This window comes from Talpa occidentalis, unplaced genomic scaffold, assembly GCF_014898055.3.
Source record: "Talpa occidentalis isolate TD23 unplaced genomic scaffold, MPIMG_talOcc4v2.1 talOcc4.2, whole genome shotgun sequence".
Taxonomy (NCBI): Eukaryota; Metazoa; Chordata; class Mammalia; order Eulipotyphla; family Talpidae; genus Talpa; species Talpa occidentalis.
Window position 1 is genome coordinate 147344798 of NW_023602073.1, and position 27582 is coordinate 147372379.

The 27582-nt window shown below is 39.7% G+C and overlaps 1 protein-coding gene across 6 annotated transcripts in view; it reads right to left on the minus strand.

The window, feature by feature from the left end:
• The window catches only part of ESR1 (estrogen receptor 1), a 385356-nt gene that overhangs the window by 126262 nt on the left and 231512 nt on the right, over window positions 1-27582 (minus strand). For all 6 annotated transcript variants that reach the window (XM_054697951.1, XM_054697952.1, XM_037520654.2 and 3 more), the window contains one exon: window positions 14622-14957. In XM_054697951.1, the coding sequence (XP_054553926.1) occupies window positions 14622-14957 (336 nt within the window). The remainder of the gene's footprint in view (window positions 1-14621; window positions 14958-27582) is intronic.

A 27582-nucleotide genomic window follows, 5' to 3' on the forward strand; every position in this document is an offset into this window, starting at 1 on the left:
TTGCTCAAATGCCATCACCAGGAGACTTGAACTTACTCCCACCCCACCCCATGTTGCTCCCGCTCTTCCTGCACTCTGCAACTCGGTCTCCGGCTCTTGTGTCCCTGTGTCCACAGCACCTGTCATCTTCCAAATACAGACAACTAACTTGTTCACGATGCTTGCTCTTCTCTGTCTGCTCCACCAGAATGTAAGCACCAGGGAGGCCGGGCTTCTTGCTGTATCCCAAGCACCCATAACAGAGTAGGCTGGTAGCTCAAAGAAAATTGCAAAGGAAACAAAGCAAGGGATAAATGGATGGTTAACATGTCCAGCCACACTACGAACTCACTAGGCCAATGCTCCCCACGCTTTCTTGTAAGTGCAAAGACTCCATCTGAAATCAGTGAAGTCTGAGGACTCACCCTCCCCTCCCCTGAACACACACATGAGTTAATATCTGTTCAGTGTTGATTGGAAAAAAAATGTAAAACTAAAAAATAACTGAGATCAGTAACACATGGGCTGAATTCATATTTTATTAATTAAGCAACTTTCCATGAATATTTAATAAGCACCTACTCTATTCCAGGTACTGTTCTAGAAACTAGAGCTATAACAGTAAACACAACAATAAAACTGCCCTCATAGAATTTACAATCTACTTGCTCCATAGACTTACAAACTTTTGAAAACACAGTTCACACAAGCAAAAGAAATCCTAGGCAATGTGCTGTGTGCATACAGAGTCTGGATCACTTCTATTAGTGCACACATTCTCATCAGGGGCAATTCCTAGTTCTGAAGGATAAAAAAAATCCCAGATGTCCTTTCAATGCTGTGTGGTCCTCCAAAGCTCAGGCTACTTGACAAAATCTTATTTCTTGGTATTTAATTGCTCTTTCTAAGTTAAATTAAATTAAATATTTTCTATTGGAGGAACAATAATGAAAAAAGGGCTGAAACACATTGTGATAATGTGCTAAGTTCCCTGTGGTCACAGACCTCATATTCACCCTCCATGCCCTGGAAAAGCTCCCAGTCGAGATGTGCAGCCTCTGAGGGTGACAAGTGCCTCAAAAGCTGGTCGCTAGTCAGAAGCCACCCACAGCACAGCACGGGGACACTTCCCAGACAGCTTGGAATACGGAGACGCAGAAAAGATAAGTCTAGGAGGGAAGGAAGAGATAAGGGACAAGGCTATGCTTATTTAGCCTACAAAACATTTTTTTTTTCAAGGAAAGGAAAAACTCATGAGCTAATCAGCATTTGAGTATGTTCATGAGGAGAAAAAAGCTGTGTGCTGCACCAGTAACTCCTAACAATTAAGAGTCCAGACTTTCACAGATGACTAAGTGATCTATCACTAAGGTTGATTAATGGGATGATTCAAACAAAGATGGAAGAAACAAGTCAAGCACTACACCTGAAAAGGTGAGGTTGAAGAGGGACATTTCCTGCTAAACATTTCCATCCTGAGATGACCAGCTCATACACTGGCGGGGAGGGGAGCGCTTATATTTACATATTTAGGTGAGTGATTCTGGAGCTCCTGTGAGAGGCCAGGTCCTCCCAGCACAGTCACTGTCCTCTCCACACCACCCACTGTCCTGGCTGATAGCAGCACCCACTGCAGAGGAGAAATTTCTCTCTTAAAGCACACACACACATACACACACACACAGCCATACACTGTTACAAAAACTTTGACTCTTGCACTTCAAATCTCTCACCTTTGAATCACAACTAGAGACAATACAGAAGTGATGCAAAAATTTCAGGTCACGAAAGCTGTTGGCATTCAATTGTACTGAGGCTGGGTTCCGGGATGCGGGTGGTACTTTCTGAAGACAAGTGTGTAATATTCGTTCACACATTTGTCATTGAGAAAAAATTCCCTCCAGTACAAGAACTGTGCTCAGAGCTAAATGTATTTTGATCTACAATATATATCTGTAGATCACCATAAAAATTTTACAACATAAAAATATGCACACCGTACAATTACACTGATACAGACCAGAATCTCCATGGTCCAACAGTGTGAATGGCCAGACTTTTTGACAAAACCATAAAATGACAATTGCAGGCTCGTGGTGGCAGACAGCAAATCCCACAATACTTTCTGAACAACCAAGTCAGCAGTGTGTGCAATGGCCTTGCAGGTACAGGGTCAGGGACCAAGCTGTCCAGTGCTCCCCATGTGCGGAGACTCTGTTTCTTTATCTCTAAAATGCCCACAATGATCATACCTCCATTATGGGTATGTTGTGAAGACACTTCATACAACGCTTGATCACAAACACTCAATAATCGGTCAGTTACAATCTGGCTTTTGTGTGGATTTTGTTTTACTGTATTCTGATCCTTTTTTAAAATGATGACGTATGATATAAGTCAGAATGTCACTGAAGAGGATATCCAATTCTAAATTCTCCTTTCACACTTACGATCGTGGCAGAGAATGCTATTTGCCCACCAGATAGCCATTTAACGCTTATTATTATCACTACCAGAACCCAGGCTTTATTCCAGGCACAGTGTGTTTTGCTTAAAGACTGCAGTTCCCAGTGTCCCTTGCAGCCTCATGTAGCCTAAGTTCTCACCAGCAAGATATGAGGAAGTGCTCAGGTTCCTGGGGAGGCTCCTGAAAGGAAGCTGTTTTGGGGAAGTGTGCTCTAAGTGACCTGCCTGTGCCCCCTGGCACCTCCCTCCAGCCTGGAACGCAGCTGTGGGGGCTGAAACCCCAGCAGCTACACTGGACCAGGATTTGACCTTGAGAATGAAAGCCTTGGGCTAGGCAAGGGAACACAAAATCAGAGAGAGCTTGGGTCGTTTTGACTATGAAGGTGCCGTTTCACTGATAACGAAGCCTAGATTTTATAAGCTTTGTCTTGCTTGAGCCACTACTCTGTTTGGGGGTTTTCAGTTACATATGCTTGATTCTAATACTGAAACAGTTATATTGAAATAGGATTTCTTCTCTAATAGATACTGTTTTTACTCATATATTCTTTCCAATTTCATTTAAATATCTGCATGCATAAATACAGGAAGTCTTTAGTTAGCTTAAAGAACATAAATGTAGCCAAAATCTCTATTTAACATAAATTTGGAAAACTAGCAGGAGCCGATGTATCTCAGGGATGTTTTTTTCTTAACTGTAACATGTAAAAACAAAGCAAAGGCCAAGAAACAACAATCAAATCTCAACTAGGCTTGGTTAGTGGCAATAAGATTATTTTGGAAAAATGGGTATAAAAGCACAAAAGAGATCACAAAACACAAGAAAAATGAAATACATTTACTGGAAGTCTAAAACGCATTTAAAAGATTGGCTTCCAGCCTGGCTTTGCAAAATACCTGGTTATCTCATGATTTTATTGTATAGTTACATAATAGTCTTAAATTAGACTTAAAATTAATTATATGGACAACTTCAAAGCCAAGAACTATAATAATAGCTAAAATTTATTGAATGCTTACTATGGGCAGAGATTTCCAAAGACAGAAGTGATGTTCTTAAATCACTGTAAATATCTTCTTGATGATGTTAGACTCATTTAGCTGGAGAGCAGGAGAAGGTTTTTTTAAAAAACCAAATGATCAAAACTTAGCATCCTGATCATATTCTCAACTGAGGGATATAAAGGGCCAGCGAGTTCTGGCAATCACCTTGCCTCTAGCCATCCAGGACATCAGAGAGCTCATTTTCCTGCCCTCTACAAGTTTTCTAGTTTAATACTATGGTACTGAGTGGGTCTGGTATGTACCTTGATCCAATTCAGTGACCACAAATCAATTCCCACTTAAGCATCAGTAATAATAAAGGGAATACTTAAGAGTTTGTGTCTTAATCATTGTATGGTCTTTTAATGGTATACTGGTTTTCTGAATGTCACTACTAAATGTTCTCATCAGTGACATATTTTCACTATACATGTGTTTGCCTATATTCACAAATATATAGTAGTATGTGAATTTTTGAAATTGTGTCCAAAATTATATGTATATGTACATTTCTATATATATAATGGCAACAACATATTTATAAAGTTTGCATATTAATAAGTAAAGTTATACTAGGTCTAATTTTTTATTAATATCAGTTAATCATTGATGATATTGCTGAGATTAAATAATTTACATTAAAAAAAAAAAAAAAAAAACCAAATGATGAAAATATAGCTCAAGTCTTTTAAAATGTGCTATCACATTTTAGCCTATTCTAAGAGCTTCCTATAAGGAACTTTCAGAATTCTGGGCCTCCCCTGATGGCGCAGGGGTTGAGCGCTGGGCTGCGAAGCTCCCCGCAGCCTCTGCAGTGCCAGTTCCATCCCTGGCCACCCGCAAGGGGCCCACATGGCGCGCAGACCTCTCCTGCTGCCCCTGCTGCTCCCCTCAGCAGTGTATTTCGTCAGTCTGCCTGCTCTGCTCCCCACTCTGGCTCTGGTGAATCCTCTCACCCTCCCGCGCTTCTGACTGTACCCAGTGCTTGTATAAATAAATAAATCTTTAAAAAAAAAAAAAAGAAACTTTCAGAATTCAAATTGTCTCCCAAATATTAAACCATTATTCTTTCTGTGCCTCAATTTCCTCATCCATAAAATAGGGACCCCAAAAAAACACTCTGCTGAGTTAATCGATGTCAAATGCTTAGAGCAGGATTTCACACTTAGTGGACAAATGTTTACAAGCAAGAAATTACTAACTTCAACCCCATTTCTATTTCTTCATGTGAAGAACAGGTCAACCATAATAACTTCATCCATAGTCCTTGTGTGATTATGACAGAGTAGAATGGAAGTTCCTCAAAAGCAGGGATTTTGTCAGTTTTGTTCCCCAGCATATTCCCATAACAGAACAGTGCCTGGCACACAGGAGGAACTCGCCAGCCAAATGAATGAACTGTTGGGGGGCTTATTATAAAAGTCTCTAGGAGTTAATGGCATGACCTGCTTTTTTTTACTATTCCATCCCACTTCATTTGCTTATCAACCAATCTTCTTGAAATATGTTTTTATTATTATCAAAAATCGAATTTCGGCCTCCCTGGTGGCGCAGCGGTTCAGCGCTAGGTTGTGAAGCTGCCTGCAGCCTCTGCAGCGCCGGTTTGATCCCTGGACACCGGGTGAGGGTCGCACATGGCGCGCAGACCTCTCCTGCCGCCCGCTGCTCCCCTCAGCAGTGTCCTTCGGTCCTTCTGCCTGCTCTGCTCCCCGCTCTGGCTCTGCTGAATTCTCTCACCCTCCCGCGCTTCTGACTGTACCCAGTGCTTGTATAAATAAATAAATAAATAAATCTTTTTTAAAAAATCAAATTTAAGGTTTAAATTTGATTTAACTCTGAATTTTTGTATCATTTTTATCTATTTCTGTTTTCCCATTTGATGCCTCTTTCCTTTCCACATACCTTACAGAAACTACTACACCTTCATTTTTATTGTGGTAAAATAGACACAACGTACAATTTTAACCTCATTTAAATGTCTAGTTCAGGGTCACTAAGCACACTGACAGAATCACACCCCCCCTCAGCACACCTCCAGATACATCTCCAGAATATACTACCCTTTTTAAAAATGTGACTTCACCCCTATGTGTATAGCAGCACTATTTACAATAGCTAAGCTTTGGAAACAGCTCAAATGCCCAAAAATAGATGACTGGATCAAGAAGATGTGGTCCATATACACCATGGAATGTTACTCAGCATTCAAAAAAGACAAACACATGCAATTTGCAGCAACATGGGTGGCGCTGGAAGGGATCATGCTCAGCGAAATAAGCCAGAAAGAAAAAGGAAAATACCGAATGGTCTCACTCATAGCAGGAATCTAGAAAACTTAAATAAGGGACCAGGAAAATGAATAACTATAAGAAAGTGAAAATCAAAATCAACAAAAAACTATGAACCAGAGACACTTTTTGGGGGGTGGGGGGCGGGAGGGGAAGGATTGGGGTCAGAATGGGGGGGTTGCAATTGTATGGGGAATATAAAAATAAAATTTATTATTAAAAAAATAAATAAAATAAAAACGTGACTTCTAGGCTATCACCTTAAGTTCCATTTATTAGAAACAATCAAGACAAAACAGAAAGTGGTTAACTGGTCTAATAATAATCCTTTCCAAATTTTGACAGTCACTTCGACACTGAGGTTTCTATCCCAGTATTTTGCTATTTGTTAGGCCAGAAAATTAAAGCTATGTAAGTTGATCTTGCTGATTTTATAAGATTGAGAATCGCATTTTAGATACTAATTCACGATTTGGGTAGACATCTATGTTTGCAAGCCTTTTAAATTTGAAATGGTTTATAAGCAGTCCCCATGGGGCCTCCATTCCCAAAGGCAGCATTTTTCAGATCAGCATTTAGGGGGGTTCGAGAAAAACTCTGGAAGGAATAATACACCTTTTCAGTTTGTATCTCTGCATTGTGCCCAGCAATAAAGAAAAGCCGAATCTGATTACATCCCATTTCTGCCTCATTGATAGAAGAAGAAAGCACTGCTAGATACCACTTGAGTGTGTGCTCTGGTGAACCTGCTTCCCCAACGCAAGCTGAGTTTTTAAATTCACAGCATTTATCTGCTAGTTTTCAAATATAGTTTTCAAATGCCCTAAGTAAATTTAGGCAAGTGCCTTTTCCAGGTAAAAAGAACTAAATATTATTATGACATATCCTTCTAGGAAGAGACACATTTAATACCCTCCAGAGAAGGGAACGAGTCATCATTTTAATACCTTTTATGCTTATGAAACAGTCACATAATAAACGCATGTTGTACTACAAAGAGAAACTTTGCTTCCCACCAGAGAAGGGCTCCACCGGGATTTTATTAAATTTCAACTTTATTCAGTAACACACTTCTAATTTTTCCAATACGAAGTTAAGGATTCTGCTAATGGAACTAAGTGATAAATCCTAGACCAAAAGGTCAAGGCCTGTTGTTTTTTAAACTAATCATGGGACCAAGACTCAAGAATTTTTAAACAGAGCTTAGATTTTAATACATCAAGCAGGTTATTTACTCACAAGGGAGAATATTCCTAAGAGAAATTTCCACTCAAGAGTTGTGCAAACTGCAGTACAACATTTCAGTAACCAAGGCAACAGAATTGAAACCCCAAGATTGCCTAGAATTAGGGGTTCCCAACCAGGAACAGTTAATTCTGTCATTTATCCTTGTGAAAAAGATGAATGAACACCAAGCAGGATGCAGTGACTCAGGTGAGTTCAAAAATTAAACATAAACAACCCAACGTTGTGTCTGCTTGATTGTTAATGTTAAAACACCACAAGCAGGAAAAGGACTCAACTTCTGCACTGTTTCTAATTCTCAGCCCTCCGTGTGGCTGTGGGGTGCAGAAGGGGCATCTATTTACCTAACGGTGGTTACCTTTTCAGCTATGAATCATCTTAAAAGAACATTTACACTGGCTTTTCTGTGAAACAAAATATTTGATTTAGTGGAAAGGAGCATATAACTCCATTATAACTGGTCTAATATTAATATTTCCAGTCTGCTTCCATTTTTAACCACTTGCTTAAGGCGGTGTATTCATTTTCCTATGAGCATGAAACTTAGCCTTCATGTGAATATTTCAGAGCTGGGGCGAGGGTAGGAGAGGAGGGAAGAAGTAATAATAAATGTTCCAAAACTAAACAGTCAATTGAGATTATAGTGAAAGGCAAAGGCTACAGGATAAATCTATTGATTCACACTCTCTTGGTCCTGTGAAAGAAAGCAGTGCCGTAGCGGTGGTAAAAATCAAATTTCAAAACTACTGAGCTCTCTCAATATTCTTAAGCTTTCTCAATAATCTCAATAAGCAGTAGCGGTGGTAAAAATCAAATTTCAAATCTACTGAGCTTTCTCAATAATCTAGAAATTATTGATTAATAAGGTGATTATAGGAAATAGGTGAGCTCTTCTTAATTCTCCCACTGAGAATATACTACTCTGCTTGCCATTGTTTTTCATGGCCCTTCTTACTTAGATCTCATTAGGATCAATATCAATTTTCTATCCTTTTTACAATTCCCTGGTCTTCAATCCCCCTGAGAAAGGTAACATTATCACATTACTGAAGTGTAACCTCCACTGGATCCAGGGAAGCTGAAACTTCACCTGTCCATATTGGCACTCAGTATACACAGAGGCTGAACCCACAGTGGTTTTAAATAATTGGCCTCTATTAAGGGTAAACTGATTGCAAGGATCCAGATGCAGTGCAGGTTAATCAGAAAGACAAAGTACAATTGCCCCAGAAAGTCAGTTAACTGTCTCTTAGAGAAGCCACACAGTGTCAAGGACATCCTAAGAATGCAACTATACCATAGCTAGTCCAAATGGCCATCGTATTAAGAAATCTCAATTTATGAACACTCATATTTCAGTAAAAAGGAGAACACTTGTTTTGTCAAAGGAAAGTTCACATCACATGAGCATCTTCTTTGTTGAAATGAAAGCCACCCTTCCTATAATTAAAGTATGATTCACTTAACATAAATTCGTTTTGCATATTGTAAGCTAATAAATTCATGACTTAATCCAGTCAAACTCAAATTGTGGAAATACTTTCCTTTTAACAAAGTCCCCTAGACAAAAACAGATACCTAGTGAACAAAAACTATTCACCTTTTTACTTAAAAGAAGAAATTCAACCATAGTATAAATGAATTGCACAACAATGAACATATCGCTAGTGAAATAAGAATACAGTTTGATTACAGTGATTTAGACCTCTGTTGATATGGTTCCAAATACCCATCTGACAAGGCACTCTGCAGCAAGGGCTGGTTGTCCTGTGATGGGAAATTCACTCCAAAACTATGTTGGTTAGAGTAGTTTGATGTCTAGAAGAGAAGTTGGGCACTGAGTTGAAATGGAGAGAGAGAGTCAAGGATTTCAGTAAAAGAAAAATAATATGAAAACATTATGTGAAGGAAAGAATGGCAGGGTGGGGAAACAAGAAATCATGTTGGAAAGTAGAAATTAAATAAGGAAAGAGAGAGCAAGTTGGAGAATAACTTTTCTACAAAGGTCCTTTCCAAAAAAGGTTCCCAAAAAAGGGTCATCTAGGATTAGCTCCCCTGAGGCATGGTCTAATGCTGCCCCTCAGGCTTGGCAGGACACTGTCATTTATTTGTTAAAGCCCCTACAAAGTTCAATAATAAAGTCTACTGTCAAACTTTTCGTTCAATAGTTGTTTCTCCTAAAGTTTGCCTCCACCCAGAATGCATATCATTTACATATATAAATGCCCTAAATCCAATATTATTGGTGTCTTTATTAGAAGAGAGAAATTTGGACACAGACACTTAAGGAAAACACTGTGTGATGACAGGTAGGGTTTGGGGGGATACATCTGCGAGCCAAGGAACAGCAAGGCCTGCCAGCCTCTCCAGAAGCTAGGAAGATGCAAGGAAGGATCCCCCTGTAGAGTCTTCAGAGAGAACATGCCCTGTTCATGCCTCCATTTCAGACTTCCAGCTTCCAGAAAAGGGAGAGAAAAGATCTCTGTTGTTTGAAGAGACCTGGCTTGTGAAACATATTTATGGAAGCCCTGGGGAACTTAATACAGGGAGTATAACCTTCTGAAATGATTTACAGAAATTATCCTGGCAGTGGGGAGAAGGATCAAGTGAAGGGAGGAGAGGTTGGAACCAAAAAGATGAGTTAGAGTTCAGTCCTGTGCAAAAAAATAGAGCATGGCCCAAAGTGGGGCCGGTGAAACAGAAGGAAAGCCCAGATCTAGAAATCCTGAGAGAAAGAAATGCTGCACAAGGTGAAGAAGAGCCGGACCAGAAGATGAGTCCGACGCTGGCAAAAGAAGAGGATGGAGCCCCTGCAGCGAGCAAGTGAGTTTGCTGAGGCGGGCGGGAGAACAGCTACTTCAGTTTTGGATATTTGGTTGGAGGTGTGACATTTACCTGGAATGTCAGGTAAATGGGCAGCTGGAAGTGGGAACTGAGTATTTAGGTGTTGTGACTTACAGAAAGAAGTCTGGGAATCACAAGCCTAAAAATGAGCTGCTGAAGCTCTGAGAGGACCAACTTCTCAGGATGGTTAGAGCAGCAGGAATGTGGGGTGCTGGGGCACACCTTCACCCGACGGGGAGAGGGAAGTCTGGTCCATCCATCTTCCCTCCTGGGAACATGCTTGCTGCTTTATTCAATGTTAAATGTTGGTTCACGGGATTGTTTCTTATCTGCACTGGTCTTTTCTAAATGTAGCAAGTTCTAAGATGAGTGGAACGCTATGAAATACAGCGACACATGACAGGCTAATCACACCATATATTCAGTTCATACAAATGAGGCAAAATGTATTACTCATGAATCAATCGCTTCTCAATCTTTTGGATTTCAGAATTGGGAAAAATAGCCAAACCTGTAAACCAATAGGTCAGCCCTATCACTCTTAACAAAACAGTAAACTTGAAAGGTCAACTATAAAGGAAGTCTTAAAAATACTTCTGTAGGAGGCAGTTCTATAAATGGGGTGGAAACAAGTGTGCAGCCATGTGCATAAAGGCGACATTGCAGCCACACCTCATACTGTCCACCAGGATGAATTCAAATGGATCAAAGGTATACATGTTAAAAGGGAAACTATTAAAGTACCAGATAAAACATTGTTTTGTAAGTTAAAATTTTTTACAGGTCTTTGCCAGGTAGATGCATGGAACTATTAAAAATCTAAATCAACTTCAAAGCACACATCCAGTGAACTGCTGGGGGGGTAATGGCGAGAATATAGAAAAGTAAATGATTAGCCAAGTCTACACCAGATGAGCCAAACATTCCTCTTTTGATCAAAAGGTCCTTATTTCATTTGCCTCAAAAATACGAGCACTTTGTATGTTTAATACAATTTACATTTGTTTCCTAAGGGCATCATACATTTATTTCCTGGATGCCTTAAAACAAAAGAAATGCCTTGCCTCCCAGCTCTGGAAGTTACAATCTGCAATCAAGGACTCAGCAGGTCATGCTCTCGCTGAAGCCTGGAGGGGTGGACCCTCTGTGTCTTCTCCTAGCTTCCGGAGGCTCTGGCAATGCTGGGCACTCCTTGGCTAGCAGACCCATCCTCCCAGCCCCATGGCCATCTTCTCTCTGTGGGTCTCTATGTCCAATTTCCCCTTTTAATAAGTATTAATAAGTAATGACCTTACTTGAGCTTGATTAACTCTAGTAAAGACCCTTCCTCCAAATAAGACCCCATGTGAGGAGCGATGGGTCAGGACTTCAGCACATCCTTTGAGAAGAGATAATTAACCCACTTCAACCCACTTTACTAGTAATAGATCTGTCTAGCACATAGTTACAAAATATTGTCATTCTTCACACCAAATTCCCCCAAGAAGTGACAGAGCCACAGTCCAACAACCTTCCCCCTGGTGCCCTGGGGATGCCCGCTGCACTCAAGAACAGATCTCAAGATTCAGGACTCTGACCCAGGCTGAGTGAAACAGAACCCTGATGAAGGAAGAGCAAATGGCCCAGGTGGGGCACTGTTCTCAAATACTCTCAAGATGTGAAAAGGATTTTAACATTTTAATTACATCTGGGTCAACAAGCATCGATGGGTTTCCAAGTTTCCCATGAATGAAAAATCAGGTGAATAACTGCTCTCCTTGGGTTTCAACCAGAGCTTCCACAGAATCAGGGGAGAGCTGGGAATGGAACACTCAACGAAAGCTCTGCATGGCCAGCCAGAGGGGTTGCTGACACCATTCATGGTAGGGTAGTTCTACCTGCCCCCACCCCCTCCTCCAGGCTTATAAAATAGCTATGCAAAGCTTATCCTAAAACATCCTCATCGGTCGCCTCTCCAGCATGTCACTGCACTTCAGGACATCATCTTTCACCGCGCTGGGCTGACAGGTTGCACCACCACGACAGCCTAAACAAGCCCTGGGCAGGCTTGCTAAGTCCCTGAATCTAAGGAACCACCCAAAAGAGAATGAGTTCTGTGAGGATCCAATTCCCAGACTGAGGCATTGTGCACTCTAGCTCTGCCTTGGCCTTACCCTCATTTAAAAAATCTCTTAAGATTATTTATTTTTATTTTATTTATGCATACAAAACTGGGTGTAGGCCAGAGGTCCGGGGGTGAGAGGATTCACCAGGGACAGGGTGGGCAGCAGAAAAGGCGGAAATACTGAAATGGACAGGAGACAGGAGTGGTCTGCAACACCAAGTGGGTCAGCTCCCAGGCCAGGGATTGAACTCGTGCCTCAGTGGCTGGTGATAGCTTGATAGTGCTGAGACTTAACCCCTGTGCCACCACGGAAGCCCCCATTTTAAGTTTTAAATTATGCTAAGTGAAACTGAGTTGCTGCTGAAGCTGTGTACATTCCTCTGGATAGGGCCCCTTAGAAGAGAAAGGCTGGCAATGGGGCTGATTTAGGCAGTTACTGGAGACACATGAGATCAGCAGGTGATTCTGAAGACAGGTGAAGTAGAGTAACCCCACAGCCCCAAAGGTCAGGTCTACTTTTTGGGACAGTGGAGATTTAATAGGACTCAGAGATTTCCTAAAGTCAGAAGTTTCAAAAATTACCTTTCATTCATTCATTCATTCATTCACTCACTCACTCATTCAGCCAACAAGGATTTCCTGAGTTCAGTTCAACCCTGATTAGAGTAATGAGGATGGATGTTCATGTCAGGGGAGCTAATTACGGGGTACCCAACAGACACAGCACCAGAGCAGCCCTGGAATGGCTAAGATAATCACACACCCCTGAGACAACACAGGAAACTTCCAAGAAACCTGAGCTTGCAGTGGGCGGAGGGCGGGGTATGTCCAGAAAGTGGATTCTCTCCCCCTGAAACCAAAACTGAGTGAGGAAGGAGCCGCAAGTACAGTGGTGGAAGGAAAAAGTAACTTCTAGAGTTGAGTAGGGAGGGCCTTGGGCAGGGAGGGGAAGGAGAATGGTTGCCTCATTTTCCAAAACAAGAATGAAGAAGTAGTTAAGGTGTTTCCCACGGCTCTGTCATTTTTCCTTCATTTCTCTTCCTGAACCATCAGCTTCAGCTCACCCTCCCCGGTCGGGGAGACTGCCTGGCTTAGAGTCACCAGCTTCGCAAAGGCAAGACAGGCCAGGGCTAGATATTTATCCACATAGTCATTAAATATGTAGAACCAGAATACAAACTGAAAGCGAGAAGTTGCCCTTGCGGTATATTAAATTGTAGTGAATTTTGGAAAAAGCATATTTTTTAATAAATCAAAGTCATAGTTACGTGACTAATTCAAGCTTCCGGGGGAGGGAATCAAATGTCTGTCATTGACACTGAAACTCAGAAACAGTCAATTGAGTGTGATGCAGAAATTTAAAATAAAACATTACAGTCATTTTTTTTTTCCTTTTTTGACTTTCAGATAAATGAAACATTTGTTGAAAAGTTATACCATGTGAGGATCATAGTAAACTAGGATTTAATAACCACTCTTTTAATGCTAAATCTATGGATATAGTATATGAATATGGGCACTAGTTGTTTTTTTTTTTTCCATCTCTTATCCCAAAGTATTTAAGATTTTTTTTATAAAAGGCACTAACAGATATAAAGGTAAAATGAAGAGCAGATTACATTTATTCCAATATCTGCTTAACTCCAAAGATGTTTAGAAGTTTGTATTTGCCAGCTGCACTGACTCTAAAAAATCTAAATATGCCTGTTAATCCCCAGGTTTCCATGTAGTCAAATCTCCACTACCTGAATGCCCTTTATCTTTGGTACAATGTTGTTGACTCCTTATTCAAAGGATCACATGCTTCTATAATAATATATAGAAATGTATGAAATATTCACTAAGGGTTTTTTTTTACAAATAAATTAAATAAATAAACAAATAATTTTAAAAAAGAATAACTTGGTTGAGTAAATAATCAACATTTAGTAAAGAAGCCCCTTATAATCTCATTAGTCCATAAGGATTTTAAAAGAAAAGACATTCTAAGTAAAACTGTTTGCTCATAATTGAAGTGCTTGGAACAAAGTTCCTCAATACTGAAAACTTGTAGATCATAGAGTATTTAGTATTACCATATCATTTAAATACATTTATTATTTGGTGTCCACCTCATATTCTTTGGGGACCATGATACATTAAAAAATAATGTCAAGTTAAAGACTTCAATTTCTTCTAGATTTTTCTTTTAAAACATTGTTTGTTGGGCCTCCCTGGTGGCGCAAGGGGTTATGTCTCTGCATTATGAAGCTATCCACAGCCACTGCAGCACAAGTTCAATCCCTGGCCAGGGAGCTACCCACAGGGCACAGCAGACCTCTCCTGTCTCCCTGCTGCTCCCCTCAGCAGTGTATTTCAGTCGATCTGCCTGTTCTATTCCCCGCTCTGTCTCAGGTGAATTCCTATCACCCCCCACACTTCTGGCCTATACCCCAGTTCTTAAATGCACAAATAAATAAATCTTAAAAAAATACAAAACATCGCTTCTTTATTTCTAGGGGAATCACAGTGTCTTCATACTGAAAATGAACAATCTTTGAAACCAATTAGGTAACAAGTTATTATTTCCCACTCTCTCTCCTTTGACGTTGCAGTCAGCTCTTGGGTAATTCCTGGCACTTAAAAATAGAAGTTGAGCTTCATTTTCTTACCTGGCACCCTCTTTGCCCAGTTGATCATATGAACCAGCTCCCTGTCCGCCAGGTTGGTCAGCAAGCCCATCATTGAGGCCTCACTGAAGGGTCTGGTAGGATCATAGTCGGAATAGATAATGGGGGGCTCAGCCTCCAACAAGGCACTGACCATCTGATCAGCTGTCAAGGACAATGCTGGGCTGTTCTTCTTCGTGTGCTTGATCATGAGAGGGCCGGGCCACAGGTCGGCACCCCTCATGTCTCCAGAGGGTCCCGCTTCAGTCCTTCCTTCCCCATCATCTCTCTGGCGCTTATGTTTCAACATTCTGCCTCCTCTTCGGTCTTTCCGTATCCCTGAGAACACAGAGAAAAAAGTTTAAAGACCATATTGTTAATTTTTCCCCTGTAAACATTCATACTGAAAGCAATGTCAGTGAAAATAGCCCTTTGTCTTACTGAGGAAAATACTTTACAGCGCAGGTGTGCTGGTGTTTAACATCCAGCTGTTCAAGAGGAGGAAATGGCTTTAATTTATAACATCACCAATTTTCATGGTGAAAATCATCTCACCATGGCAAATTTCAAGCTTCTCGTCTGACATCAAGTGGTTTACAAAACTCCTGATAATTTAAAATAGGCTTTTATGAGCCAATACAAGTTGGCCCTTATAAACTCTGTGTGTGTGTGTAACAGATGCTGTACAAAGAACAGAATTATAATAATTACCCTTGAAATATGATTTAGCATAAAAGGCTGCTTCTGCTATGATATTAGTTTAATTGTAACTTAAAAGGCATTCTGAAAAATGAATAACATCTTTATCATCCTAATAGACCTCTTAATGGGAGACACCAAAGAGGAATGGTTTGTCCAAAATATATACAAAATGCATACAAAATCATCATTCTGCTGAAATGATGATTTTACCATTAAAGAGAAATAAACACTCTTTATAACATATAACCCGCTTTATCACTCCATAATAAATAAATAACTACTGTCAGAACTGTTATTTTGTTCTAATTTGTCAAGGAATTTGGACAATGTGTGGCTGTTTTTTATGAATGATTTCTATCTTGGAGGCTCAGGTTAGCTCTATTAGAAGACATTAAAAATACAGTGAAGTCACACATTCTTATATTCAGAATTAAAAATAAATGTTTCTTACACTCCTAGAATAAGTAATAATAGTAAAGTTATAATTATCATCACTAATATGCACTGAGTACTTATCACTTTACAAGCACATTACAACTAATTTAGTCCTCGGTAATACTGTGCGTTAAATATTGGGAAAGTGTTACTTAGGTTAATGAACTTCTCCAAGACCATTTTCTATTAAGTATGATTCAAGATCCTACTCTGAAATTAAGTGTTTGTTGTTGTTGTTAGTTCACAGTTTTAAAATTATATCCGTTATCAACAAAGTTGGCAACTGGAAGGGCACTTTGAAGTCGTATCCAAGGGTCATTCCCCATCAGTCATTTTAACTATTTTGTTGTCAGATGAGCTGATGAGATTATCATATCTGAATTAAGGGAGGTGATAGTCACACTCTACTCTCAGCTCTTTAGACTACACCTGGAATATCACATGCATTGCTGATGCTCAATAGATCAGCAAAATAAATCTACTCAGATTAGATCACCAGGATGGTGAGGAGATGCGAAATCTGGTCACACAGAGGGTGACTAAGCAAGTAAGAGAAGTTAACCTAGAGAAAGGAAGACCTACAGGAAACCTACGTGTACCCTAAAAGGAGCTGTCTTACTCACGACGGTGCTGTTGTCTGAACACATACATGCCGCCCCAAAGGTACACATTGAAATCGAATCCCCAGTGTGATGGTATTGGAAGGACAATGGTCTTTGGGATCTAATTAGGTCATGAAGGGGAAGACTTTTTAAGAAGAAATCAGTGGCTGCCTTGCTCTGGCCACCATGTGATGAGACAGCAAGATGATCATCTGTAAGGCTGAAGCAGAATCTGGCCAGACACCAGGTCTGCTGACACGTTGATCTTGGACTTACCAACCTCCAGACCTGTGAGAAATAGATGTTTGTTTTTAAAGCCATGCAGTCTCTAGTATTTGTCACAGTGGCCCAAATGGGCTGTGAGATATGGGTTCAACCTGCTCCTCAGGAGCCCATACAGGAAAATAGAAACGAGGTGTAGAAAGTGTTTTTGATTATACTAATCAAGCTGACAACAATGATACAATTTGCTGTTATATAGAAATGAGGAGATGCATCACAGTAGGGTTCCAAGAATAAGCTGGAAGACTTTCCAGGGAAGTTACTAAAATAATTCAATTGCCCAGTGATCATCTGCAATGGGCAACCTTTAATATTCCTGTCGATATGAGATTTAGGACTCTGATCTTCCATTTAGAATGCTTCTGAATGAAAAATAGGAAAAGGAAATGCAAAATCTTTCTTAGGAAATTCTGAGGTCAGAAGTTTTATAAATATGGCCACAGGTTTAGGAGGCAAAACAAGAAGGAACTACTGGAGAGATGGAGGGAAAACCTGGATATTTATAAACGTCAAACAAATAAGGAAAGGAGATTCCGTTTATATTAACAAATAATTTCTGTAATTAACCTAAACTGTACTCCAGTTTTCAAGTGCCCAGGTCCCTACAAAATGCACAAGCCAAACAAGAGTAGAATATTGTACATGTTATGTGGTCACCAGCATGGCTAGGCTCCCAGGCCAGAGCTCAGTGAGAAAGGCTGCTTTTCCAAATATAGTAGTAATTTTGCTTCAAACCAGTGACAATATTGCACAAATATTTTACAGTAGTTCAAAATAAATTGAACTGGAATTGAGAGGAAAGTGAAAAATGACCCGACTTGTATTTCTCTTTTAACCTACAAGGTTGGGGTCTCATAAATGAGAATTGCAGATCAAAACCAATGATTATAGGCTGTGTCACTACAGAACATACAGCCAGTTCTTAATTACAGAGAATGATGGGGCAGAGAAGAGAAAATTAACAGAGGTGTCTGCTTCTTATCAAGACATTGTCCAGATTTATAGATCAGCAACATAGACTGGTATTTTACTTCCAAAAAAATTCTCATTTCCCTTTGCCTTATTTTAGCTATCAATGAAAAATATCAAAAGACTAAACACAAGGCAGAGGAGGAAAAAGCAATATTAAACAGGCAGTCTCCTGACAGTCAAAAATTTTATTTGTAGAAAACAGCATTTTGACCAGGAATGTCATCTAGACAAGACACATTGCCTTTCAGTGCACCAAGATGTCATTTCCAGAATGGGTTGTGCAAAATATTCAAAGCACAATACAAATGTCAAGCAATGGAGATACTAATGTACCCCTACTATTAGCTCTTGAGCTGTGTTGCGGATTAGAAAAGACTTGCCTCAAAGCAAGCTTCTTTACACTCCCTTGTAAGGTGCTTAAGTTTATCCTAATTTAAGGATCACCCACTAGTATGAGGGTTTGGAAGAATACACCATCTCTCATCCAGCAAGTCCACCATAAATGAGAAGCGTGACCAGTTTCAAGTTTATCTCCTTGGGCTAAGCCTCCTGTAATATGCTCATCACATGTCAGTAAGGGTTTGGAGACACCAAGTATGCATCCTCCACTCAGTCGTACTCAATGTGAGTTTGAGTTGACTAGTCCCCTAGTAGGTGTTAATGGAATGGAATTTATTAAACTAATAAACATGGGCAATTAGAAGGAATATGAAGGGCAGAGGGAAGGTGCACAGGTTGCTCTTCCCGGCAGGTGGGATTTGGAAGGCAGCAGGAAGGAGGTAAAGGACTGAGTCCTGGCAGGAAGAAAGAAGCTGAAGACATATCAAACAATTATGTCCTGGCCCTAAAATAAAAAGATCTGTCCTAACCTGTCAAACTAGTTATTTTAAAAGACTACTTCTGCTTACTTGAGTTTGCTGAATCATTCTTTTTTTTATTCCTTAAATTCTTTGACTTGTCCATTGTATCCCAGGAAAAGTGGATATATTATCTGAATATTCATGAATGATAGAATTCACTGGATTTTTTGCTTTTAATGCAATCTATTTTTTTCATTTTATTTTTCTGCAATGATCTCTTTTCTTCTTCATACCCATGCCTCTATAAAAAGTTGGTTTAACTTCAGAAAAGTCATTTTTCTAATTTCCTAAAACTACTTAATATATTATTGAATATTTCAAACTTTTTCATAATCACCTTTTCTTTTGTTTCTCAATAATTCCATATTATTCATGAGATATTAAAAACACCAGACCGAGAAATACACTAAAAGCTTTTTAATTCTGTGTTGAAGAAAACAGAAATACTGATTAGTGAAGAATTAACAAAAGAAAAGAACTAATAAAACCTGCTCCAGACAAGTTCCTCTACATCAGTTCTCATATTTTCCCTTCAAAAACTAGAAGTGAATCTTGTAAAGCTGGAGCTGTTACTGTTCCCCATTCAACAAAGGAAAGAAGTTTAGAATAACTATCATGCCCAAGGTCACGCCAAAGCCAGCACAAAGATGTGAACCTGGATAAATGAAGTAATTATCGATTATTATTGGCAGAGCCTCTGAGTGTATCAGCCCAGCAGACTAGGCTAAGAATTATTCAGTTCATTTAAAGCTACTCAGTGTTCTTCCCTCCTTCCTTTCACGTCGAACAAATCAGCACAACCCAGGGTTTTCCATATATCTCTTCCCTTTCATCCGTCCTTTCCAATCCACTGCTGCCATCCAAGTTCACACTCATGTCTCTTTTTCTAGATCCCAAGTAAGAATTTCTACTCTGTCTTCTTGCCTACCCTCAAGCCAATTAATGGACAATTAATTAATCTCCAGATACAGAGTGATACAGAGTTGGGCCTGTATCACTTTTTATATTTTCCAATATCACCACCTTGTGCTCTTTCTGCCCCTCTTATACCGATCTCCAGAGTCTAAGTAAAATTTCATGCCAGCCACTGGGCCCCACCCCAGTCTACCCACTCTACTTCTTCTTCCTTACAGCTTTTCCCTCCTAGGCCACTCATTGGTCAACCACCATTTGTTTTTTAGAGATTTATTTATTTATGCATACAAGAACTGGTGTGGGGCCTCCCTGGTGGTGCAAGGGGTTAAGATGCAACCTATGAAGCTGTCCACAGCCACTGCAGCACGAGTTCGATCCCCGGCCAGGGAGCAACCCACATGGTGCAGCAGACCACTACTGTCTCACCCACTGCTCCCCTCAGCTGTGTATTTCAGTCAATCCACCTGTCTGTTCCCCTCTCTGTCCCTGGTGAATCCTCTCACCCCCACACCTCTGGCCTGTACCCCAGTTCTTGTATGCATAAATAAATAAATCTTTAAAAAAAAGAACTGGAGTATAGGCCAGAGGTACAGGGGGTGAGAGGATTCACCAGAGACAGAGTGGGGAGCAGAACAGGCAGATCTACTGAAACACACTGCTGAGGGGAGCAGTGGGGAGACAGGAGAGGTCTACTGCGCCATGTGGTTCAGCTCCCTGGCCAGGATCCAACTCCTGCTGCAGTAGATGGCTATAGCTTGATAGCACTGTCTTTATTCCCTGCACCACCAGGGGAGCCCTGAACCACCATTTGTACCTGGACATAGGTGTATACCTATGTCATATAGAGATGTTTAATTGCACCTGAGTTTCCCCATCCTGAGAGAGATGGAGAACTCTCTCTAGGCAAGGAGCTGGAGCATTGGGGCTTATTTTTACTTTCTCAAGAAACACTGTCCCACAAGGCCTAATGTCTGAAGTTTAAAAACAGTTGTCTAAAATATTTTATCCAGTTTTTTTTAGATGTTGATGAAGAAGGGAGGGTAAATCCAGTTCCTATTACTTCATCTGGGTCAGAAGCAGGAATTCTCAATAATTATTTTGATCATCAATATTTACAAAATCCCTCATCGTTGTCTTGTCTCTTCCAACACAATGTAAATGTGAAATCCTCCATTTTTTTCTTCTAGAATCATGCTAGCATGGATCTTACTAGGATTTACTTTTCTTCTCCTGTACAGTGTAATGAGCAAAGAAAATATCAAGCCCATTATAGCCAAAACAGGGGTGCACGGGAAGTAAAGTTTATTTTCAGTTAGTCCATGAAGGATAGCCATTTCATCTCCTCCTAACCCTCTTCCCAGATAACAAGTTCAGGGGTCTACTCTCTGCTCCCTAACAGTTAGACTCATTGCTTCTCAGCTATCACGCCTGTGCTCTCCACCCACTAAGAATGAACCATTTCCATCTTCATTTGATCCTCTCCCATCTGGATTACAATGTCCTGGAAATAAGTTTGTTGTCTGGTCATTTATGGGGGAACTTAGGAGAGCAGAACAATGCTGAGACCCCAAATGAAGGATCTCTCCATAAAAACAGCCACCCTTTGCATGCTGTCCAAGTTTCACTAAGTAACTGTAACTCATCCCATTATGTGATGAGATGATTTGCCATCTGTGAAGGAGTAGGTTCCCAAGGCAAGTTGGAAAAGTCTCTGATGGTGGGCATGGTTTGGATTTATGCCCCTGAACATGCACCTATGTCCTTAAATCACACAGAGTATTGTATATACCTCAATAAATAACAATACAGGGCCTCCCTGGTGGCACAGGGGTGAAAGACAGCGCTATTAAGCTATCGTCACTATCGCCAGCCACTGAAGCACGAGTTCAATCCCCAGTCGGCCAGGGAGCAACCCACCTCTCCTCCCTCACCTGCTGCTGCCCTCAGCAGTGTATTTCAGTAGATCTGCCTGTTCTGCTCTCCGCCCTTTCTGGTGAATCCTCTCACCACCCACACCTCTGGCTTGCACCCCAGTTCTTGTATGCATAATTAAATAAATCTTTTAAACAAATAAATAACAATACATTAGGTAGGTGAAAGGTGAAAGTTGATAGATTTTGACATAAATGAATCATACCAGGGTGTTAGCAAATTCCAGAGTAACAATCTAGTTTTTGAAAGGTTGAGAAGTGCTTCTAACTGATAACCTAAAGAGACATTTAGAAAAAGACCTAGATTTGCAAAGAAATTTAAGAAGATTAAGAGACATGAGAAATCATCACTTCAATTTTAGCTATAATTTATGGGTATTGTTCAGAAATTGTTGCACTGTATCAAGTTGCTAAATTGTTATTAACTGTAATAGACTTTTACTAACATTTGGTATCTTGGCATCTCAATTGCCGTCCTACATTTTGGGAGTTTCCTATTATGCAAGTTGGTAGATGTCAGGGCTGATCTTTCACAACAAAATCCACTGAGGTTAATGACTGCTTCCTGTGGCTCTAGACTCCTAGGTTATAAGAATGTAATATGGGTATACACGCAACAAATGTGTCTCTTAAGACTCCAAAGCCAGGAAACAGGAGAATTCAATCTGTTTCCTAGTGGCAGATCTGGTACCAAATGATGAGGCAGTGACTGCCATTGGAAGGTGCTCCACAACATCAGCCTGAACAAAGTGCTGGTCACTGTTTCTCTTGGTATCCACCTCTTTCCAAGTCTACTTCTTTAGTTTTCATAAAATCTGTGACCAAGCCAAAATCACTGCAATAATTTATTTTTCCGCTTTAGTGAGTGCCAGTTTTTCTTATTGGCAATTAATGAAAATAACATCAATAAAAATAATAAAATATAAATGTGTATATATCTAACAATAGTGCATCAAAACAAGGCAAAATGGTTAGAACTGAAAAATGACATGAAAAAAATCTACCATTAATAACTTGGAGATTATATCCTCTCTCTTTCAATGACTAGTTCAAGTAGGCAGAAACCCAGTTTGAACAAAATTGACCAGAACAACAGCAACTTGATCTAGCTGATATTTATTGAAACTCCATCAGATAACACAAAAAACACACATTCTTTTCAAACTGTAATGGGTCTCACTGAGAGACCACATCTGGGCCATAAAAACAACTCAATAAATTTAAAAACAGAAATAATAGGCAGTGGGCTCTCAAATCAAAATGAAAATAACCTAGAAATCAATAGCAGGAAGTTACCTGGGAATTCCTCCAAATATTTGAAGATGGAACAAGATACTGTTAGAGAAAAAATGAGTCAAAGATGTCTTGATATAAATTTTTTGAATTATTTTGAACTTAAATGAAAATGAAAATAAAATTTATAAAAATTTGTGGAACGTAAGAAAAGCAGTGCTTTGAGGAAAATTTATAGAACTAAATGCATATAATAAATAGGAAGAAAAAATATATTAACAATTTAAGCTACCACCTTAGAAAATCAGAGAATTTAAAGTTAAAGTAAGCAGAAACAAAATAATAAAATTAGGGTAGAAAATAATAAAACTAAAATCAAGAATGCAATAAAGAAAAATCAATAAAACCAGAATTGGTTTTTTGAAAAAGAATAAAATTGAAAAACTTCAAGTCAGAATAAGTAAGAAACATTAATGTGTAGAATTTATTATGTTTGAGCATATGGTTACTAATTTTCAGGGCTAATACCTCTCCAAATTTCTAAGAGCACTTAAAAAAACTGCAATTAAATTGTCTCCCCAATATTTAATTATATGATTTCAAAAATTACAAGTGTTTAAGGAGTATATATTCTAGACTTACTATATTGGGCACCAAATTTTTCTTTAAATGTAAAAGAAAAACCAAAAACATTACTGAATCTTGGAAATGCACATTATATTCTCATCTTTAATATCGACTATAACATGTTTAAATTATAAGCTTCTCCCATTAAAGATATAAAACAATCACAACACAATATCAAAAACCATATAATTATAAACCACATGAAAATACAACTGTCTTGTTTAGCACTAGACTTATCCACTAAACTTCAATAGCCATGTCAACTGAAAACACAAATGAGGCTAGTTATGACCTCAACTCTTTTGTTTTAAAGATTTTTTTATTTATTTTTATGTAGAAGAACTAGGGGACAGGCCAGAAGTACAGGGGGTAAGAGGATGCACCAAAGCAGAGGGGGAGCAGAAGAGTTGGACTGACGGAAATACAGTGCTGAGGGGAATAGTAGGGAGACAGGAGAGGTTTGTTGCACCATGTGGGTCAGCTCCCTGGCTGGGGATTGAACTCATGCTGCAGTGGCTGTAGATTGCGAGCAGTGCTGAGACTTAACCCCTTGCACCACCAACAAGGCCCTGACCTCAAATCTTATTGAACATATTAACAGCACAAATCTGATACATGCAAAGCGTCTTGGCCACTATCAGTTGTTAAAATTTGATTATAGCAGTCCTGGAAATAGGTCTTTCTTGTAAGTCAACTCAATTTGCATAATCAATTTAAGTGAAAGAAATCTTATCATTGCTAAATTAAAAGAAGTAGGTTAAGATCAAACTTTCTGCATTAAATCTCCTGATCCAGCTATAGAGCCTAATTAGTCCGCTATTATTTCATGATTTGATTCCTGTCTCCTCCTAACATTGTTAATTTGTTCTCATTATCTTCTCTAGATCCACTATAAATCTGTCACTAGTAGGGGAATGTAGTGTACCTGATACAAAAAGAATGGGTTCTTTAGTTCAGTTTTCTTTAAAAGCACTGAATTACCAACTTTCCACCATACTACTACCACAACCACCAGCTAACTTCAATTGTCCCAAACATTGTTTACCAACTGTATCCAATCTACCGTCTGCTCAATAAGTGGCTGTACCCGTGAGTAACCATACTAACCCATGGTGTCATCTGCCAGCACCCAAATTCAAATACATTCTAAGTTCTCTTAATGCTAGGGTCCTCTGGATGATTAACCAGTATGAATCAACTGCTCTTGATGTATCTGCCTGGGTACAGACGAGCAGTAATTCCTTCTGGGGACATAAAGGGTAAATTTTCCCCTTCCCTCCCAAACTGAAAAGTCAATCATACCTCCTCTGTGGTTCCACTTGCATAAGGGGTAACCAGGGCCCACCAAGATGGTCCATCATGCTGCCCAAGCCCAGCCTGGACCCCAGAACCTGGTTCCTGCTTGCTATGTCAACAGGAACTCAGCAAAAATGAAAGGGAGCAGCTGTAGCAGCACAGGTGAAGGAAATTTACTATCTTGTCAGTCCTTCCTGTCATGCCTATTCCACCACAGAGCATGCGCCCACATGTTCACAGCAGCCCAAGTCTCTGCTCCACGGAGCTGGAGTGGCCTGAATCGAAAAGCACTTGACAAACACAAGCTACAAAATAGCATGGCCTTCTTCTCTGCAATTATTATGTATTAATGTTTACAATCAGGGAAAATGCCCATCTATGTTCTTGCCTTTTTATTTTATTTTTTTAAGATATTATTTTATTTATTTATACAAGCACTGAGTACAGTCAGAAGCGCGGGAGGGTGAGAGAATTCACCAGAGCCAGAGCGGGGAGCAGAGCAGAGCAGGCAGACTGACGAAGTACACTGCTGAGGGGAGCAGCGGGCGGCGGGAGAGGTCAGTGCACCATGTGGGCCCCTCACCTGTTCTTGCCTTTTTAAATGAATTCTTCTGCAAAGCAAGTGCATGGAGCATTAATCGGCCTCATTTTGCTAAGTCTAATGGAAAATCATGATTTACTTTGATCTGATTTATTCCAATTTAATTTTAAGAGGCACGGTAGCAGTCCTGTTCTGACTTGTTGCTGTACGGCTTCAAAAATGTCCCTGATGGAAACAGAAGTGACCAAGGAGATAGCTCTCCTATAAGAATGCAGTTTCATAATGTTCCCAAGAAGTTCAGGCAGAGGATGCCAAGAATGGGAAATCAATCACGGTCTCCACACCTTTAACTGCAAGTCAAATCATGTTACCTTATCCCGGTAACAGAACTGAGAACCGAGGTTCACATCAATCACATGTGTTCTCGCTGACATCCATCCTGACTTAAATATATAATGTTCACCCTTACCCAGCATTTTAATAACAATTCTGCTAATAAAACCTTGTTTCTAGAGACAGCCATGGCAGGCTGTCCTATAAGAATCTCGTTTATTAATAACAAAATTTATGGAGTGAAGAGAAAAGCAATACTTCTTTTTTTTTTTTTTTTTTGGCCTGGCTTCATTTCACTGTAATATCTTAGTGATGAGTCTCCTGCTGGCAAGCATTCTGTAGCCAAGAGGAATAAATAAGACTCCAAGTTTCGGCCTGTGAAGTCCTCTCTCTCCTCCCATTCCTTCGCAGTTCTGTAACTCAGGCCTGCAGTTTGCCTACTCCAACTTGTCAAAGAAACAGTTTGTCTCCCCACCTCCCCATGAGTCTCCTCTTCATCTCACGCTGATCAGTACAGAGCTGGATACAAATAAAGTCCCTCTTGTCTTTAATTTGGTCACAGATGAGTCTTCCCAGCCTTGTGTGAGTCACCAACACCCAATCACACTGTCTTGGACAAGAAGTGCTTGCCAGGGGGACAGTCACCATACAACAATCCTACAATTGGATCACACACTGGTCCACCCTTGCCGGCAATTTAACAATTCCTGAAGTAGGTGCATGCCATATTTCTAAAGGCTTGAAGAGAGTTATTCCTTTATACAAAGTCTCATTTGTGCCTCCACTCTTTGGCATACATACCCTATAGTACCAATGACCATGTTGGGTAATTAGAGGCTACAGCACATTGATGGATGGATTTATGACATCCTGATGGAGAGTAAATTCACTGGCAATTACCAGCAGTAAGGATGATGAAATTGAGAATTTCCAAGAGTCTTAGTGATCGGAAAGCTCTACCACCCTTATTTTAACAGAGAGCTCAGCAAAAGTCAACATCCCACCCTTATCACTGATTTATCAGCAGTCATTCTTTCTTGCCACACTCATGCCAAGCAGTTCCCTAACACCGCAAGTCAGAAAATTCCTCTCTCTATCTATATTGAAAAGTTTCTTACCATAAGGACTTAGTCTAGTTCTTTGTATTTTCCACTAGATTTAATTCTGCACTGTAAATAAATTCCCTTTCCCAAGTAATGATCAATGAGTTTTTCATGTATTGAATCGAACCAGTAGCTTTCAAAGAAGTCAACATTCCAGAGAGGGCAGTAATATTATCCCAGGGCCTGCTTCTCCTTTATGGAATCTGCAGTTTCCTTTTCTCTGACTATATTTCAGTACTAGCAACTTTCTCGTTTGATCCAAACAAAGTAGCAAATTTATTATACTGTGATTTATTCCCTGTAGCAAATGTCTCATCCCATCTGATTTGAATTCCATTATTCACTCTCACAAGTTCTTATCCACTTTTCAGAAAAATTAATGCATCTCAATGCAGGCAGCATGTCCACATCTGTTTACCTCATCAAATACCAACTGGATCCTTTGCTTACAATTGCCAAAGCTGAATTGTATTGAAAAGATCTTAAACAAGCTTGTTTATCAAATGTCAAATGCTAAATATATACCGTTTCAGAATACTTGTCTTTCAGGGGGAAGATACTTAGCAACCTGACATAACTACCGGTTTCCTATAAAACTTAGATTTTACTGTTGAAGTGGAGGAAGAGAGAACGAGAAAGAAGCCTTCAGACAAAATGCAAAAGCAGATGTCAGCAATGTCTGTGACAGGGCAGCAGAAGAAATGTTCAAAATAAGCTGGCCAGAACCCTCTTAAACCAGGATAAGATGCAAGTATATAACCTTAAAAAAAATCTGTAAAAACAGTTTAAAACTCATTAGATGTGATTAACAGTCCAATCATAAACAGAAATTACCGAGCAAGGAACATTTCATCATTCATTCTTTGAAGTCTTAATACTTTGTAAAGATAATTAAGCAGCTCCCTGGGCTGGTCCTCATTACACCTGTATCCATTTCTAAAAGCCATCCATTCCTGCCCATGGTTAGCAGAAGTCACAAGTTAGGATACAGGATAAAAGGCTGATAATCCAAATGAAGATTGCAGCCTCAATGGAAAAAAAATGCTCCTATTGCTATAATTTCAGATAAAACTTCTTTGACTGTATTCATAGCTCATGAAATTACATATAATTAGTATATGTCCCAAAGGGA